General features: G+C 38.8%; 1 protein-coding gene across 5 annotated transcripts in view; it reads right to left on the bottom strand.

Moving 5' to 3' along the window:
• The window catches only part of TSHR (thyroid stimulating hormone receptor), a 159016-nt gene that overhangs the window by 123341 nt on the left and 17934 nt on the right, over positions 1-17741 (bottom strand). The window contains exon 1 of one of the 5 annotated variants that reach the window (XM_045901335.3): positions 1870-2069. The exons of the other annotated variants lie outside the window; for them this stretch is intronic. Within the exon in view, the coding sequence (XP_045757291.1) occupies positions 1870-1907 (38 nt within the window). The 5' untranslated portion in view covers positions 1908-2069. Of the gene's footprint in view, positions 1-1869; positions 2070-17741 lie in introns of those variants that run through there. 5 annotated transcript variants of the gene reach the window in all.

Raw genomic sequence — 17741 nt, 5'->3', positions numbered from 1 at the left:
GGTAAACAATGTGCAGCAGATCTCTAGAGCTTATTCGCCTTGCTTAACTGAAACATTATGCCCATTGATTAGAATTCCCCATTTCCCTTCCTGCCAGCCCTTGGCAATCACCATTCCACCCTCTGATTCTATACATTTGACAGTTTTAGATATCTCAAATAAGTGGAGTCATGCAGCATCTTGAGGACATTATGCTGACTAAAATAAGCCAGACACAGAAAGGCAAACACAGCATGAGATTGTTTAAGGAGCCTAGTAGTGTTCAAAGAGGACAAAGAATGAATCCTCAGGAAGGTCAACCTTTAATGAGCAAGTCTCAGGAGAGTTAGAACAGTGACAAGCTTGGAGAGTCTATTGGTTATAGAAATATCACATGTTACACAAATACCAAGCAGAATAAAAACTGAACCATAACCTTTTAAATAGGTGGTTGAGTCGTTAGGGATCTCTAGGAGAGTAAATAATGGGAAAACTAATGAGTTGTTAGCAGGTCAAAGACTAAGTAGGAACTAGAAAGTATGATCCCTGAAGAGAAAGTAAGGTTTTTGCTTTATGATGGAGAATGGAAGGAAACTGATAGAGGGTTAACTATGAGGAGGCAGACTAGGATAGGAATTTTATGTGCAGAAACTGTAGGTAGTGGTGAAAGACAAAGGATGATGGTAATAGTAAATGTAAGGTGCTTACTGTGTGCCAGGAATTATTCTAAACACTTTACCCAGATCAGCTCATTTTAATCTTCACAACAACACTGAGGTAGGCACTATTATTATCCCTATTTAAATGAGGAAACAGGCACAAAGAGGTTAAGCAAATTAAGCAAGTTCACACACTACTATTGGAGACAGGATTCGAATCCATCCTGGGGCACCAGAGTCTATACTCTTAACTTCTACACTTTGCTGGAGGGAGGAAGGTGCAGGAAAATAGGACATAAGGGGCCATAATCCCTTACTCAGAAACTTTTGGGGCCAGATGTATTTTAGAACTCAGAAATTGTCAGCTTTTAGAAAGGGAATATACACATGTTTTATTACAGCCAAACAGGATCTGGGGCTGTACCTTAAACACAGTCACACTGGTAATTGATATTTTTGTAATAAATGTTATCAATAAGACTGAATAATCTCAAATCAGTTTGGGCCAAGTTATTCTGCCATGAGTTACCAGAAAACTGTCAAGGGTCCGAGCTGTTTGAATTTTGGACTTTCGGATTAGCCACTGTGCTCCTGTAATACTCAAGCAGGTCTCCAACGGAGAGGAAGAGGATAAGCTGGTAGTGGGGTCTTGGAAAAGCTTAGGAACACCTGCTCCTTTGTGAAAAGAGAGGCGGGGCAAAAGGAAGACCAACAAGATTAGGCCCCAGCTCCTCTTTCCCAACTCCCACAAAAGCTCTGTTCTACTTTCTTAGCGAAGGTCAAATGCCAGCAGATGTCACTTTTTCACCTTTAAGGTCTAGAAAGCTCTGTCCTTGCTTTTCCTGTATTTTACCTGACCCACCAGAGGGGTCAAGGTGATTCTGCCTCTCCCTTCCAGGTACAGGTGAGACTGAGAAGGGGGAGAGAGATTGAGGGACAGAGAATGCTATAAGAGAGATTTTTTTTTTTTAATTCCTGTTTTCCCTTTGTGACTAGCAATATTCATGCATTCATTCACTTAATTCATTTTGCTACCACCGAGGAAAAATCCTTAGAAAACTGCTAACACCTTGGAGAGTATTTCAGGGGCAAGGGAAGCAAAAGTAAGAGATTTCATCCTGATGCCCAAGAAAAGAGAAAAATAGAGAGAGAGATTGAGAATGAGTAAGAGACTAACATGGATGAAAAGCATGGGAGCCCAGGTAGAACAGATTAAGACTGAGAAGTATACCTGAATGGTATGATCTTTTTCCAGAAGGTCTGGAGCATCTGTCACTGCGGGTCACCTTTCTAGCCACCACCAGGCTCAGGTTGCTAGGAGCCCCAGGGTTTTGTGTTCGGCTGGCTGGCGCAGGGAATCCTGAACTCAACTGGATAGGAGAGGGGAAGCATGAAAACATTCCTGGTATTCCCAGTAGTCACTTGGACATATTAATCCAGAAAAACATTGTGAAACATAGTGTTGGCTACGAAAGTATTTCTGATGGTGCAGTGCTTAAAGCACATGTTAAACCAAAAACCTGAGTCTGATCTCTGGTTTGCAGCTGGTTTCTGGTATGGTATTACAAGGTCAGGCATCTGAGGGGTTAAAAGGTCTTTGGTAGGCTAGCCAGAAAATTTAACATACACGTAAAGTACATTCCAAACAACTGAATTTTGGAAAACAACCCTATAAGTTGGGGACTGCTGTTTTTATATTCCTTTTGCCAAACTTACTAAAATTCAGAGCAAAATAGAAATTAAAAAATAAAATATTCTCGTGACTCAACAACATGGCAAACCCAGAGCATAATTTTAGAGCCAGTATTATATTTATTGGGCATTTTTTAGAACCAAAGAGAATGAAGAGGAAAGTCACCACATTTGGCAATATTAATGGAGAAATTCTGCCTTTATCTTTACAATTAAAGTGGATCCGTGCAGTGTAAATATCAGTGTGAAGAAGGGCACAGGTTGTATGCTGATCAGACCTGTTGATGTTACAAAACTGAGAGGAACAGTAAGTATGTTCCATAAGAGACACAAACATTTCACTCCTCTCCCATCTCCTCAATCTCCATCATCCAAAATGGTAGCAGTTTGGAGGGTCACGTACGTTTAGAATGGAGAAAAAAAAACTGTTTAGCCTAGAAAAGACTTATGGGAGAGAGGAAAATCATTAAATAGAAGTGAGATTCTTTCTGATTTATTTTATGGGGCTCTAGTAGACACAACTAAGACCAAAGGTGGTAGATTTTTTTCCAGTGTAGGAAGGAATAACAGACTTCTTCAAAAATGAAATAGTAAGTTCCCTTTCTCATGTGTATTCAATGGATAAATATGAATCAAGCTCAGGAGAGTCTTACATTGGGTAGAAGTTTAAAGTAGATGGTCTCCACGTTCCTCTTCCAGTACTAAAACTCTATAAGTCCATAAAAATCATAAGTATTCCCCTTTTCTTCCCCCAAGCAATATGATATCTTCAAAATTAGATGCCAATGAGAAAATTCTAGTTGATGCTAAGAGCCCAGTTGGTCATACAATTGTGCAATCAAGTTTTAAGTGTTCTTGATGGAGCCAGCCAACCTGAGACTGCCCATTTCCTCAGTCATGGAGATGTAGTTTTGGAAACCAAAATCTGTAGTAGGCAAAAATCAGTCCAAGCCATGTGGCTTTCCAACAGGGTATGATTACAAAAAAGGCCGAAATTATTATAACCCAGAAGAGGAGAAGTCAGCAGAATTCATTATCCTTATAAAATACATTCTTTGATCCTTCTTTCTACCATGTTGCCTGCACTGTTTCTTGGGCTATCTGGTGGTCAGCGAGGTCAAGATAATGTTGTGTATCTCTTGTTTCCTTTACACTGGCTTTAGAGAGACTGAGAGCCAAGATTAGCCATTCTAGTTTCTTTTTAGAATAGTTATTATTTAAGAAGTTCAAGTTTTTCATTTTTGGAAGTCATTTGGAATTCTCTAGTATGTGGCAGTAGCTTGCACTTGATCTTTATAAGTAAGAACTTCAAGACATTGCAGAGTGCTCCCAAATAAAGTTACAATGGAAGTCTGTTTTTCTCCTTTGTAATACCCACTGAACTTGTAATTGTTTGATCAATGTTGGCCGTCCATCTGGAATGCAAATTCCATGAGAATATGGACAAGCTATCTGTCTTATTCAGCATTCCATTTCCATGACCTAGCACAGTGTCAGCACCCAAAAAATATTGAATAAATAAATCTAGCAATGAAACGAAAAACCTGCTCTCTCCAACACTTTATATCTTCCACATCACAACACACACACACAATTTTTTTTGAACAATTTCTTAAAAGAATAGAAACAGTCTACCTTTTTGTTTCACAAATTGCAGAAAGAAAGCAGTACTTTCTTCTCCCCAGTATCCTGGATCAGTGCAAAGATTCTACTTCTTCCTTTCAAACTACTTCATTGATCTTTGTTATCAACTATATCAAATGGGCACTGGGACAGTTCATAGTGGTGTAAGGACCGGCCATCCAGCTTTCAAGATTTCCCTCTAAAGTACAACAAAAGTGGGGCACTTGGGTGGCTCAGTCGTTAGGTTTCTGCCTTCTGCTCAGGTCATAATCCCAGGGTCCTGGGATCCAGCCCCACATCGAGCCCTGCATTGAGCCCTGCATCGGGCTCCCTCTCAGTGGGAAGCCTTCTTTTCCCTCTCCTACTACCCCTGCTTGTGTTCCTTCTCTTGCTTTGTCTCTCTCTGTCAAATAAATAAATAAAATCTTTTAAAAAAAATAAAGTACAACAAAACCACTTCCATGTCCCATACAGGGGAGAACAAGCTGTGGATGGCTTCCCAAGTAAGTACATACCACCTCAAGGGACAGGGGAGAGAAGCAGCCTCATCATAAAATGTAGGCAAATATGGAAGATCTCCTGCTGCTTACATACCTTTGATGTCTTTTCAGGCAAAATTCCTTTCTGAGAGGCAGAACAAAAGCAGCAGGGGAGTGTGTGCTACCTGGGAATTGGGAGGTGAGGAGATGGGTAGTTGTAAACGCTTGCCCTGTCTTGCAATTTAGCAGAAGCTGGACAATCTAGTCTCTAACATGGGATAGTCCTAATAATAAAATTATCTTGGTTTGGATATAATCTACTCATTCCATAAAAACCTATGTATATTATTTCATTCGATCTTTGTAATAACACTGTGAGATAATTAATGTACTGATTATTATTGTTGTTATTCCCATCTATTTTGCATATGCAAAAACTGCAGGGTTTAGATGACCATTTTAGGAAGTGCTAGTGAGAGGCAAAGCTGGATCTCCTTACCTCTAGGTGACAAAGAAGTGTGGTGTAGCAATCACAGGACTAAAGCTCATTCAGTTTCAACTCCATTTACTATCTATGTGACCTTAGAAAAATCCTTTGCATTTTCTGAGCTTTGGTTTCCTTATTTTTTTTTAAATGGGGGCTAAAGAGTTATAGAGGGATAGGGAGGAGCAGATGTTAATATTTGTCCTATTTACCTATGGAATTATTCTGGTGGGGATAATAAAGATCAAAGTGATTTGTAAGGTATAACTGTGAGATGGTACTGCTTTTTTTTTTTTTTTGATGGTTTTAAATTATTTATTTAGTCCCCTGATAAATATATATTTTTTTATTTTTCATTATGTTCAGTTGGCCAACATCATAAGTTTTTGTTGTAGTGTTCAATGATTCATTAGTTGCGTATAACACCCAGTGCTCATGCCAACATGTGCCCTCCTTAATACCCATCACCTGGTCACCCCATCCCCCCACGCCCCTCCTTTCTGTAACCCTGTTTGTTTCCCGGAGTCCAGAGTCTCTCATGGTTTGTCTCCCTCTCTGATTTCTTCCCATTCGGTTTTCCTTCCCTTCCCCTGTGGTCGTCTGCTCTATTCCTTATGTTCCACATATGAATGAAACCATATAATAATTGTCTTTCTATGATTGACTTATTTCACTTAGCATAATCCCCTCCAGTTTTGCTTTTTATTTTTAAGTTTTAAATTCAATTCCAGTTAGATAACAGTTTTATATTAGTTTCAGGTATATAATATAGCAAATAATCCAATTTAAAAATGGGCAGAAGACATGAACAGACATTTCTCCAAAGAAGACATACAGATGGCCAACAGACACATGAAAAGATGCTCATCATTACTTACCATCAGGGAAATGCAAATCAAAACTACAATGAGATATCACTTCATACCTGTCAGAATGGCTAAAATCAACAACACAAGAAACAGGGGTTGGTAATGATGTGGAGAAAAAGGAACTCTTGTGCACTGTCGGTGGGAATGCAAACTGGTGTAGCCACTGGGGAAAACAGTATGCAGGTTCCTCAAAAAGTTAAAAATAAAACTATACTACAATCCAGCAATCGCACTAGTGGGCATTTACCCAAAGAGATGATATTACTCTTATTCCCAGTAGAGGTGCAGAGCCTGGAGCTCAGGAAGCAGTTTTCATTCAAGGCCCAAGGCCACTCCTTTCTAGCGATATGATCTTGACTGCATTCATGAATCTCACTAAACCTCAGTTTCCTCATCTGTAAAATGGGAACAATAAAACCTGCCTCAGATTAAATGAGATTAAGTGCAGGAGACAGAATTACCAAATGGATAGTAATAGTAGCACCATAATCATAATATTGTATCTTCTTTACAATGGAAGACACTGATGTTCAGTAACTTACTAATTTGCTATCAGGTCACCCAGAAAGCAGAGCAGGGAGAGACTTGGTAAACCAGTGTTTTGTCCTGTATTACCTCTGGGAAAAATACTTTTGGTGAGTGGAAACTAGACAAGAAGAAACTTTTTTCTTTTTCTTTCTATCCTACCACCCCACCCACCTCAGTCCATAGGGTCTATTTCTTTAGGATTTGAGAAAACAGGAGTCCCTGAAGGCCCAAGGAGGGACTAGTACAAAAGACTTTCCCTCCACTATTGCTACAGGAATCCCAAGAAACCTTAGGCAAGAGACTGGATTCTTAGTGGTACCATTGCTTAACACCTGGGTTTTCCCAATTATGAAGACAATACTTCTTTTTTTTTTTTTTTAAGATTTTTTATTTATTTGCGAGAGAGAGAATGAGAGACAGAGAGCATGAGAGGAAGGAGGGTCAGAGGGAGAAGCAGACTCCCTGCCGAGCAGGGAGCCCGATGTGGGACTCCAGGATCATGCCCTGAGACAAAGGCAGTTGCTTAACCAACTGAGCCACCCAGGTGCCCGAGGACAACACTTCTTTCCAACAAAAACCAAGTCTGAATGTGGAAGTTTTCTGGGCCCCTTAAGTAACTGGAAGTAAACTCCTCAGATGAAACCTGCTTGTCTCTTGGCAATTCCTCTGATGGTTCACGACAGAGGAACGTGATTTCACAAATTTCACAATAAACAAATTATAGTCACTCACTAGGTCATAGAAGAAAGTTTTCAAGAATAAAGAAGAATCATGGGAATGTGTAGCATTATATTGCATAACAATTCATTCAAGATAGTTCAAATCTTCCAGGAAAGGGAGAAGATATTGGTGAAGCAGAGAGCATCTAAAAATTCACACAAGGCTGCTGGGTTTATGTTGGGACTTTGGGATTCAATTAAAGTTTAACAGAAGGAGGAAGAATTAGCAATTCAGTTCCTGCTGATGCAATTAATTTGAATTTCTCATTTCAACAGAACACCACACAGTTACAATTTTGAAAAATGTATTATATTTATAAGGGAAAACACCTGTTTTTGAGACACAAAATAGAAAAACTGGATCAAAACCATGGATCAAAAACAGGAAACTGACTTTTAAAATTATTATTTTTAAGGCTTACAAAAAACATATACAGAAATTCCAGAAAAATCACTTAACCTTCTTCAAAAAACAAAAGCAAAAGAACCCCACCTAACTAGTTTTGTCTACATGAGAAAAGGGGAATGGAAAACTTTCAGATTAATTTGTAGATAATTAGCACCAGGAAGGGTCCAAAATATCCAAGTATTTGAGACAGAGGTAAATTAAGCTCCTTAATTGTCCACCAGTGCTCTGCAAAATGGGTTGGCTGAATGGAGCTATTTCATATAGAAAAGAAAAAAAAAAACCACATTAACATTTCTTTTTCTTTATCTCACACCTTCACCTTTATATTATATGTGTCTTATAAACATGTATAAGATGTGCTGATTACTACAGTTGTATAGCATGAAATTTAGAAATGAATGTGTATATCAGGAGTACGTGTTCAAAAATTTTACTGATAGGAATACACAATGAATTAGATCTGGAGATCACTACTCTAAATAACAGGACTAGTTCTAAACTCTACCGGGCAGAGTAGGCACATACTCATAGTTAAATATGATTATTTTCCTTGGCATCAATCTGTGAGAAATATTTGGGGACTATGGATTGTGTGCTCACCACTATGCTGAGCATGGATAGGAGTACAAAAAATATCTAAAGCATAGGCGTTCAGCCACAGGCTGAATCCTTGACAGTCCCTCCACCTCATAGAGAGTCATTCCATTGTTGAAGAGCTGTTATCATTAGTACATTCCTTCTTATATTGCATCTAAATTTGACATGTGACAACCCGGTTTGGAATTACAATTTTGGGGGGCCTAAGTTTCACCTACAGAGGCAACACTGGATAACATTTAAATATCTGAAGACAGCTCAAGTCTATCTTTTATTTTTCTCTTCCCTTGGGCCCTACTTGGGCTCTTTCAACTCCATAATATATACCCTCTTAAATTGCAGTCACCTGAATTTATTCTAGTTTGTCAATTCCCTTTTAAAATGTGATTCAACTTGTACTGAATGCATGAGATTAACATTTCTCTTGATTTGGATACCATGTACTGTTAACAAAATTAATATTAATATTATTGGAAATTTCATCTGTCTCTCGGCTCTTTTTATAGTTGACTACAGCTCCCAGAGGTTTTTACTGTGAACTCTGGGCTCAGACTTCACCAGTTGACTTTTACAGTTACCCCTGTAACTCTGCAAGTATTTTTTAGACCTAAACCTAGGGTTAACATTTATCTCAAATAACATCCTGTGCATTTTGACTTAAAGCACAACATACTGAGATTATTTTTTAATATTGCTTCATTTGACAAAAACTCACTAAGCCCCCATTAAATGCTAATCAGTGTTTTGGGTTGTGAGTTCATATAAAAAAATAAGTCACAGTCTCTTTTCTTGATTATCTCACATTCCAGTTAGGAAACTGGACATAAACTTTTCCATCATGCAACATGTCAAACTGTGTAACAGGCATGTGTAAAGTGCAATGAACATACAAAGAAGGAAGATATTTCAATAATTGGTAATATTTTTATATTGATTTAGAATTTTTGATTAACTTGCATATCTTATTTTATTTAATTCTGAAAACAATTCTGGTGGATAATAGGGCTAGTAAATAGTCAGCAGTTTACAGAAGAACTAGAGGTTCAGAGCAGTTAAGTGACCCAGCAAATAAGAAGTTATCTTTTCCCCTTTTTTAGAAAACCAGGACAAAGTTATCCTATTTCTCTGGTTCAATGCTTATTTTCCAAGATTCCCCAGAAATTCTAGACAGTGCCCTCAGAGATTTATGACTAAAGCACTTTAGCACCTAGGGATATAATCTCTCCAGGTTTGTTGGTGTAAATTCACTTAAAGCAACTTCTCCACCTATAATGTCAGCTGATCTTGGTCTGTAATATCCTTCCCAAAGTTTGAAATCCATGAGAAGACCTGCTTTAGGCTCCTGTTTGTCACCTGTTGCTATTCGCTAACTTTCCAGTGTCCCTGGCAGTCTGCTGAGTCTTTAATTACTCTTCCTCTACTCTCAACATGGCTTTTATATGCCCCTTTCCACTGAATTTTCTCTTTAATCGCTAGACTCCTTTTCCCTCCTCTTCTCCAATATTTGACAATAAAATCTGGAAAGAGTGTCGTGTTAATAATAAAATGAAGTAAAAGCCTTGGACCTGTCACCATTAATTGCTTTCAAATTTTGGCCTGTCTTTATGAAATTTGTTTCTTTATTCCCTCTTTGAAAACAAACCTGGGTTACTGAACGTCTGGGCTGGAATTTCTGTTGAAGAAAAATATTCAGAGGCTCTTGGAGTGTGTCCAAGCTCTCAAGTCTTTTTTGTAAGTAGGTATAACCACTTGTTTGAAAAAAAGAATTCTTCTCCACACTTAAGTCTTTTTTCTCATGTGCACTGGTTAGCAACTTTCATTAAAAGTATGAGGTACATATGAGGATGGAGCGACAGGTTAAAAGGATGGACTGTTTTGCATTATATTGAGTAATTTAATGGGAAGAGGAGTTTATAGGTCTTTTAATCTTGAATGATAACATCATATGAGAAAATACTAATTTTTAGGAGCTATGAATGCATTTGCCAATTATTCTTGATTAAGAGAGAAAAATCAGGACTTGTTCAATCTGTATGTCAATCTTCTAATTCACGAACATTGCTGCTTACTTGTATAAAACATTTAAAAATTATTCCTGTTTCAGGCCTCTGTCTAAAGAAAACAGCCACTGGGGTGCCTGGGTGGCTCAGATGATTAAGCGTCTGCCTTCGGCTCAGGTCATGATCCCAGGGTCTTGGGATCGAGCCCCGCATCAGGCTCCCTGCTCAGTGGGGAGCCTGCTTCTCCCTCTCCCTCTGCCTCTCTCCCTGCTCATGCTCTCTCTCTCTCTGTATCTCTGTGTCTCAAATGAATAAGTAAAATCTTAAAAAAAAAAAAAAAAAGAAAGAAAACAGCCACCAATTTTGTGTTTGTAGCATCAGTGTACTTCAAAAACTAACAAAGTAACAGCTGTAACAGGTTAAGGTTTAGGGATATTTGTCAGATTCATATCAGGGCATCTTCTTCTAGTCTGACTCAAATGAGAAGCCTTTCAATAGGGCATGGAATCCAGCTTTCCAAGGAGCCTTTGAAGGGCCAGAGGTCCACAAAAACAGACATATAGACCAATGGAACAGAATAGAGAACCTAGATATGGACCCTCAACTCTATGGTCAAATAATCTTTGACAAAGCAGGAAAAAACATGCAATGGAAAAAAGACAGTCTCTTCAATAAATGGTGCTGGGAAAATTGGACAGCCACATGCAGAAGAATGAAACTCGACCATTCTCTAACACCATTCACAAAGATAAACTCAAAGTGGATGAAAGACCTCAATGTGAGACAGGAACACATCAAAATCCTAGAGGAGAACATAGGCAGTAACCTCTTTGACATCGGCCACAGCAACTTCTTTCAAGATACATCTCCAAAAGCTAGTGAAACAAAAGCAAAAATGAACTTTTGGGACTTCATCAAGATAAAAAGCTTCTGCACAGCAAAGGAAACAGTCAACAAAACAAAGAGGCAACCCACAGAATGGGAGAAGATATTTGCAAATGACACTACAGATAAAGGGCTCGTATCCAAGATCTATAAAGAACTTCTCAAACTCAACACCCAAAAAACAAAGAATCAAGTCAAAAAGTGGGCAGAAGATATGAAAAGACACTTCTCCGAAGAAGACATACAAATGGCTAACAGACACATGAAAAAATGTTCATCATCATTAGCCATCAGGGAAATCCAAATCAAAACCACATTGAGATACCACCTTACACCAGTTAGAATGGCAAAAATGGACAGGGAAAGAAACAACAAATGTTGGAGAGGTTGTGGAGAAAGGGGAACCCTCTTACACTGTTGGTGGGAATGCAAATTGGTACAGCCACTTTGGAAAACATGTTGAGGTTCCTCAAAAACTTAAAAATAGAGCTACCCTATGACCCAGCAATTGCACTCCTGGGTATTTACCCCAAAGACACAGATGTAGTGAAAAGAAGGGCCATATGCACCCCAGGTTCATAGCAGCAATGTCCTCAATAGCCAAACTGTGGAAAGAGCCGAGATGCCCTTCAACAGATGAATGGATAAAGAAGATGTGGTCCATATATACAATGGGATATTACTCAGCCATCAGAAAGGATGAATACCCAACTTTTACATCAACATGGATGGGGCTGGAGGAGATTATGCTAAGTGAAATAAGTCAAGGAGAGAAAGTCAATTATCATATGGTTTCAGTTATTTGTGGAACATAAGGAATAACATGGAGGACATTAGGAGAAGGAAGGGAAAAATGGGCGGGGGGAATTGGAGGGAAAGATGAACCATGAGAGACTATGGACCTGAGAAACAAACAGGGTTTTAGAAGGGAGGAGGGAGGGGGGATTGGTTAGCCCGGTGATGGGTATTAAGGAGGGCACGTACTGCACGGAGCACTGGGTGTTATACGAAAACAATGGATCGTGGAACACCACATCAAAAACCAATGATGTATTGTATGGTGACTAACATAACATAATAAAAAAAAAAAAAAATGAAGGGCCAGAGGTCACAACTAGAAGTATGGGATAGGAATGGGGGTGGGGGAGCAACTCTGATCAATGGGAAACAGGAAGTGGGAGGGAGTGGGTAAGCTCTTTCTTATGAACTGCCCTAAAGCATGGATGTTCCAAATTGCCTACCACAGCTATCCCAAATGGCTGTGCAGATGCACTTGCCACCTAACTTGCTGGGTTCTTTGTGGCTCATTGGGAACAAAGCAGCAACCAGTGCATTTCCAACCCTCCCTGCCTACTTCTCCTTTCCTCATTCTCACATTGGCAAGTAACCTCTGCTTTAGACTCTGTTATCTGGGGAACACAGAATAGGATGGCTGTTGGTTAAAAATATCTATTAACCAGCACATTAAGGGTTCATTTCAATCCAGGATAATTTTGTGAGCCTCCTGTACGCAAAGCACTAGATTAGGAACTATAAGGGAAGCAAAGCTGAACAGAGTTCGATCTCTGATCTTAAGCATTAATAGTCTAGAAGAGAAGACAGAACATTTGCATAGACAGTATAGCTTTAGTGGATTCAGGAGAGTTACTTTCCAGGTCTGGCTCAGCTAGTCCCTGGCTGACATTTAATTCTGAGTGAGATATTAATTCTCTCTGGACCTCAATTCTCTTAGCTGTAAAACACAAAGTTGTGTTAGATAACCTCAAAAGTCCCTTCCACATCTAAAATTCTGTGACTTTATAAATTTAGTATAAGAGAAGGAAGACTCTAACCAGTTCTGTATGACAGGTACATTCTCTGAATCCAAGTGCTGTGGTAACCGGGGCATTAGAGACTTGGGAAGCTTTTATGAAAAAGGAGGTATATGGGCTTGAAGGATTTGTGGGATTTTGATGGGCAGGTAGGAGGTAGATGGGCATTTTAAGCATGAGGAAAAGCAGATACAAAGGAATACAAAAAGAAAAGTATAATGCACATTCAGGAAGAGCAGTGAATAGTTCAGTCTGGTTGAGGTAAGGGGTAGATAAGTATCTAAATTTAAGAGACTGGTAAAGTAGAAAATGGAAGATTCCAACTGCACATTAAGTTTGAGCTTTATCATGTTTTCTCTGACTCAACATATTTATAGAATACTTACTATGTTCCAGCCAGTGAGTGAGGTGCAGAAGACACAGAAATAAATAAGATAGTGTCCCCAACAGGTCTGTGAACAGTGGGCAGAGGAGCGAGAAACACTTAGAAGTGAAACTAGTGCGCAAAATTCTGTAACATAAATAAAACTGAAGTGCAGAGCATGAAAGTGTGGAATATCTCAGAGGTACAATAACAATGGAGAGGCAGAGGAGGAGTCAAGGATGATGGGAGACTATAAGGATAATAGGAAAAAGAGAAGATTGAGCATTTTTGCTGATAAGAAAATAAATATATTTTGATGTTGAATTTGAGGCCCTTCCAGACAGCCAGACAGAAATGTCTAAATAGTAGAAGAAATATTGGACTGTGACTAGGTTGAAATGTTGAAGCAAAAGATTGAGGTATGAGTGTATCTTCTAAGTAACTTGTGGGCCTGAGAAGGATTGTCAAGGAAGAAAATATAGAAAGAAAAGAAGACCATAGGGAACACCTGAGGGAATGCCCATGTTTAGGAGTCAGAAAAAGTAAGAAGCATGAACCAATATAAGTTAAGACTATCAGAAATGTTGGACAACCAGCATAAAGGATATCAAGGGAAGAAAGAATTTCAAGAAAGACGGGAGGTTGGACAAGATCAAAGTCTCCCCAAACTTGATGTAACAGCTGCATTAAAATCAGTTGAAACATATATTAAAAACATGGAGTTTGTGTTTTGATGGATCTTCCAGAAACTACTAACAGTAGTTGCCTTAGGGGAGGGAACAAAAGAGAACTGTTAAGAGTGACTTACATTTTAGCATTTATCCACCAGTACATATGGTTTAAATTTCTACCAAGTGATGTTTTGCTAACTGAACAAATAAACTGAAATGCAGATTTCCAACCTCTACCTCTACCTCTTACTTTTAATATGTAAGGATTTTCAGGGATCGCTCAGGAACCAATATATTTTTTTTTGAGATTTTATTTATTTATTTTTTTATTCTTATGTTAATCCCCATACATTACATCATTAGTTTTAGATGAAGTGTTCCATGATTCATTGTTTGTGCATAACACCCAGTGCTCCATGCAGAATGTGCCCTCCTCAATACCCACCTCCAGGCTAACCATCCTCCTACCCCCCTCCCCTCCAGAACCCTGTTTGTTTTTCAGAGTCCATCGTCTCTCATGAGGAACCAATATTTTTAATAAGTTCTTCCGGCAATCTTAATCTGCAGTCAAATTTGAAAACCCCTTAAGTAGCTAACTTCAGATGGAGTTTCCAATTCTTAGAATAAATATGTCATGGATATATAGGAAAGGAAAGGGCAGTATTTTTAAATATCAGAAATCATCCAGAAGACAAAGACTGACAAGACACCCTTGTATCCATGGTACAGCAAGTTTTGGCAGAAGGATGGGGGCAGAAGTCAATCTGAAAAGGGATAAAGAATGAACAAACAGTGGCAGTGAGGAATATGAGAGTGAAAGGAAGATACTAGAACTTAAGGGGTAACTTCATCAAGCAAAAAGGTTAGCATTGTTAATATAAGCTAATTGAAATGCCAGTCTGCCAGCTACCAGGAGGAGACAATAGAGAGCTTCCAGCTGAGTGACCTGGTGGAGGAATCCCAGGTGAGCTTTGCTGTCAATTAGAGAGTGTGGGCAGTTTTTAAAACAAAATGAATACAAGAAGATTGAACCAAGGTTAAAGTACCCACACAGAAACAAGCAAGGGGGTCACCAGAAAGTAAGGGAATCAGGCAGAAGTCATAAAATGCCGGCAGAGTACCAGAGTGCTACAGCATATTGCCTCATAGAGGACCAGTATGACTTTGGAAATGGCACATAGGAAGAACCAGGACTGCTTTGCCTGGCTTTTAAGAGAATTTGCAGATGCAAGAATGGCAAGTTGAGTAGTACTTAACTGAAGAAGACAGAAATACTATCTTGAGAAGGTGTCAAGTACTAGGGGAGGTATTATTGTTTTGCTTTGCTCTGTAAAAATAAAGGAGACTTGAGCAAATTTATTTGTAGAGAAGAAAGAATTTAAGATAAAGGAAAGGTTGATAATGTTAGAATGACCTGGAAAATGAAAGGCTGATAATGGAATTTTCATAAAGACACTGAAATTTTTCAAGCGTTTTCAGAAATAATTGTGTTCAACAATTACATTCTAATTCCTGCTAATATGCTGGGCTTTCAAGGTGCTTTGGAATCATTAATTGAGAGGACATTCTTTACCATCTCAGAGCTTATAGTCTAATTTAGAAGATGATGCAAACATTGAAACATGCAATTGAAATAGTCTGATAGAATGAGGAAATATGCAGTGCTAGATTAGGTCTATGTAATCTAGATTTGAGAAAGGTCCAGGAAATCTTCCTAGAGAAACTGATGTCTAGTTTATATCATAAAGTTGATAACATAGGATCTATTTCTCCTTTTCTTAACATAATATTTTCAATACCCAATATAGCCACTGAAAAAATAAATATCTGTAGAATCAATAATGTAGGGACTGAAAAATGGAGACTTCCTAGAGTCTGCCCAGCCCAAGAGCCTCCCCACTGTGGCCACCCACAAATGCTGGATAAGACATAATTCTTTTAATGAATAGCTGAACTCCCTGGAAGGAAGAGAACTTCCCAGATATCCAGAGAGAACTGAAAACAGAATGGTAAGCTTTGTGAGTGTTCTAAGAGCAGGAAGGTTATAGTGGGGAAGTTTTCCTCAAACTCAGTAGCCTGGGAGCTTGGCTTTTAATGCTGACACCAGGTCAGAAGAACAGACCTTGGCACATGTGAAAGGCAGAGGTGGAATTAAGCTACTGCTATAAACTTGATAATGTAAAAAGGCTACATACTTAGTGAAAATATGAGGCAGAAAATAGCTAACCCCTGACCAAAGTTTGTATATCCCTTGTATATGTTCTGTATTGAAAAAATATTCTTGAGAATCTAGAATCATGCTCCTAGCCATGGACTTGGGTGTTTGGGATAGCATTTAAACTACTCCCTGCTTGAGGCATCTCCCAAGCTGAGACAGTAACATAAAATATGTTTCACCTGAGTGGTGAAATCTCTAATGTTGATATCCTTAATGTTGCTCCTGATGACTCCCGCTCTCAGCCCAGGCTGTACAAAATTCTCAATGATATAGTCATGCTGAAGATGAGCTCGTAATCCAAAATTATAAAATAAGAAGGTAACAATTCACCATGGAAGAGCCAGTAGACCCAAAAATTAACAAATTGAAGTCCCCAAGAATTTCAGAAAATAGAACAATTTCATAGTGACTATAAAGTTTGTTTAAATTAATCCAGAACATAAAAAACATAACTAAAACCACAAAAAAATAAAATATAAAAAACACAATGAAATATAACAGAAATAAACAATACATGCAGTAATACTGGATGGATTAAACAGAAGAGTAGTCAGCTGAAGAATAGTGAACTGGAAGATAAAACTATGGAAATCAGATGAAATGCAGCCTGTGGAATGATTCATGCTCTAGGACAGGAAAGTATGCATGTCAGGGGTAGGTTGGGGTAGGAATGAGTGAACTGAAGAAAAGCAATGCATCCATGCAATCAGCTGACTTCAATTAAGTTGTATTGAAGCTACTACAGACAGATAATGAAAAGCTGAGACAACTAAGAACTGAAAACCAAATGTGAAAGCCCTTATCCAGTCAGTGGGAAATCAGAAAAAGCTAAGACCAATCTCAGGACTCAGAGTTATGCTCTTATTTATCCCTCAGTAGGAAAAATAGTCAAATTATAGTTTATTCATTCAGTGGAATACTGTACACGGATGGCTCTAATCATATTTCAGTTGACATGGAATTCTGCCAGCTTGGAGTAGGGGCTGAGCAGGACTCTGCACTCCACCTTGGGTCATATGATATGGTAAACTCTATTGTGTTGGAGATGTCAACAGAGGAAAAAGAGACTGTGGTGTGGAGTTTAAGGTAAGCCTTCACAGGAGACTCATAATGCAGTTCCCCAGAGTTCTGGAGCAAGTCCACACATCCGCAGTGCAGAAGAACAGCTCTTGGTATGCTATTGGGCTGTCAGTCAAATGAGACAGAACATTTGACTATGGAAGTCAAGTGACCATGCATCCTAAATTGCCCATCATGAGCTAAGTTCTCTAGAACCCACTGTCATAACATCAGGCAGACTCTGGAGCAATTTATCAGATGGAAAAGCACATCAGGGATCAAAGGTGAGCAGGACTACAAAGCATGAATAAACTCTATGAGCTAGTAGTATCCTAGACCTCCACATCAACTACTAAGATTATATCACTGTCCTTTCCTTGGCTCACAGCTATGGCTGTATGAAGTGTCCCATATGAGCAGCTAAAGGAAAAAGACAAAAGCCAGAACTTGGTTAGTGGATCATTTGGTTTGGTATATAGAAGTTGGTTAAGTATGTCCACCCAAAATGGACATGAGCTACATGTGAAGGGGGCCTTGAAAAACAGCAGCCAGGGAAAATCTTCCCAATGGGTGGATTTCATTGAAAAGTAGCCTAAGATAAGAATATATATGAACTCAAGAGCAAATGGATTGGTGAGCTGGTCAGAGCCTGGGAAGAAAAAGGCTAGAAGATTGTAGAAAAAAGAGTCTGGGCT

The sequence above is a fragment of the Mirounga angustirostris genome, unplaced genomic scaffold (genome assembly GCF_029215605.1).
Source record: "Mirounga angustirostris isolate CCGP_5_RB_7025 unplaced genomic scaffold, mMirAng1.0.hap1 SCAF_9, whole genome shotgun sequence".
In the NCBI taxonomy this organism is placed as follows: domain Eukaryota; kingdom Metazoa; phylum Chordata; class Mammalia; order Carnivora; family Phocidae; genus Mirounga; species Mirounga angustirostris.
This window is presented reverse-complemented; position numbering and strand designations above follow the sequence as displayed.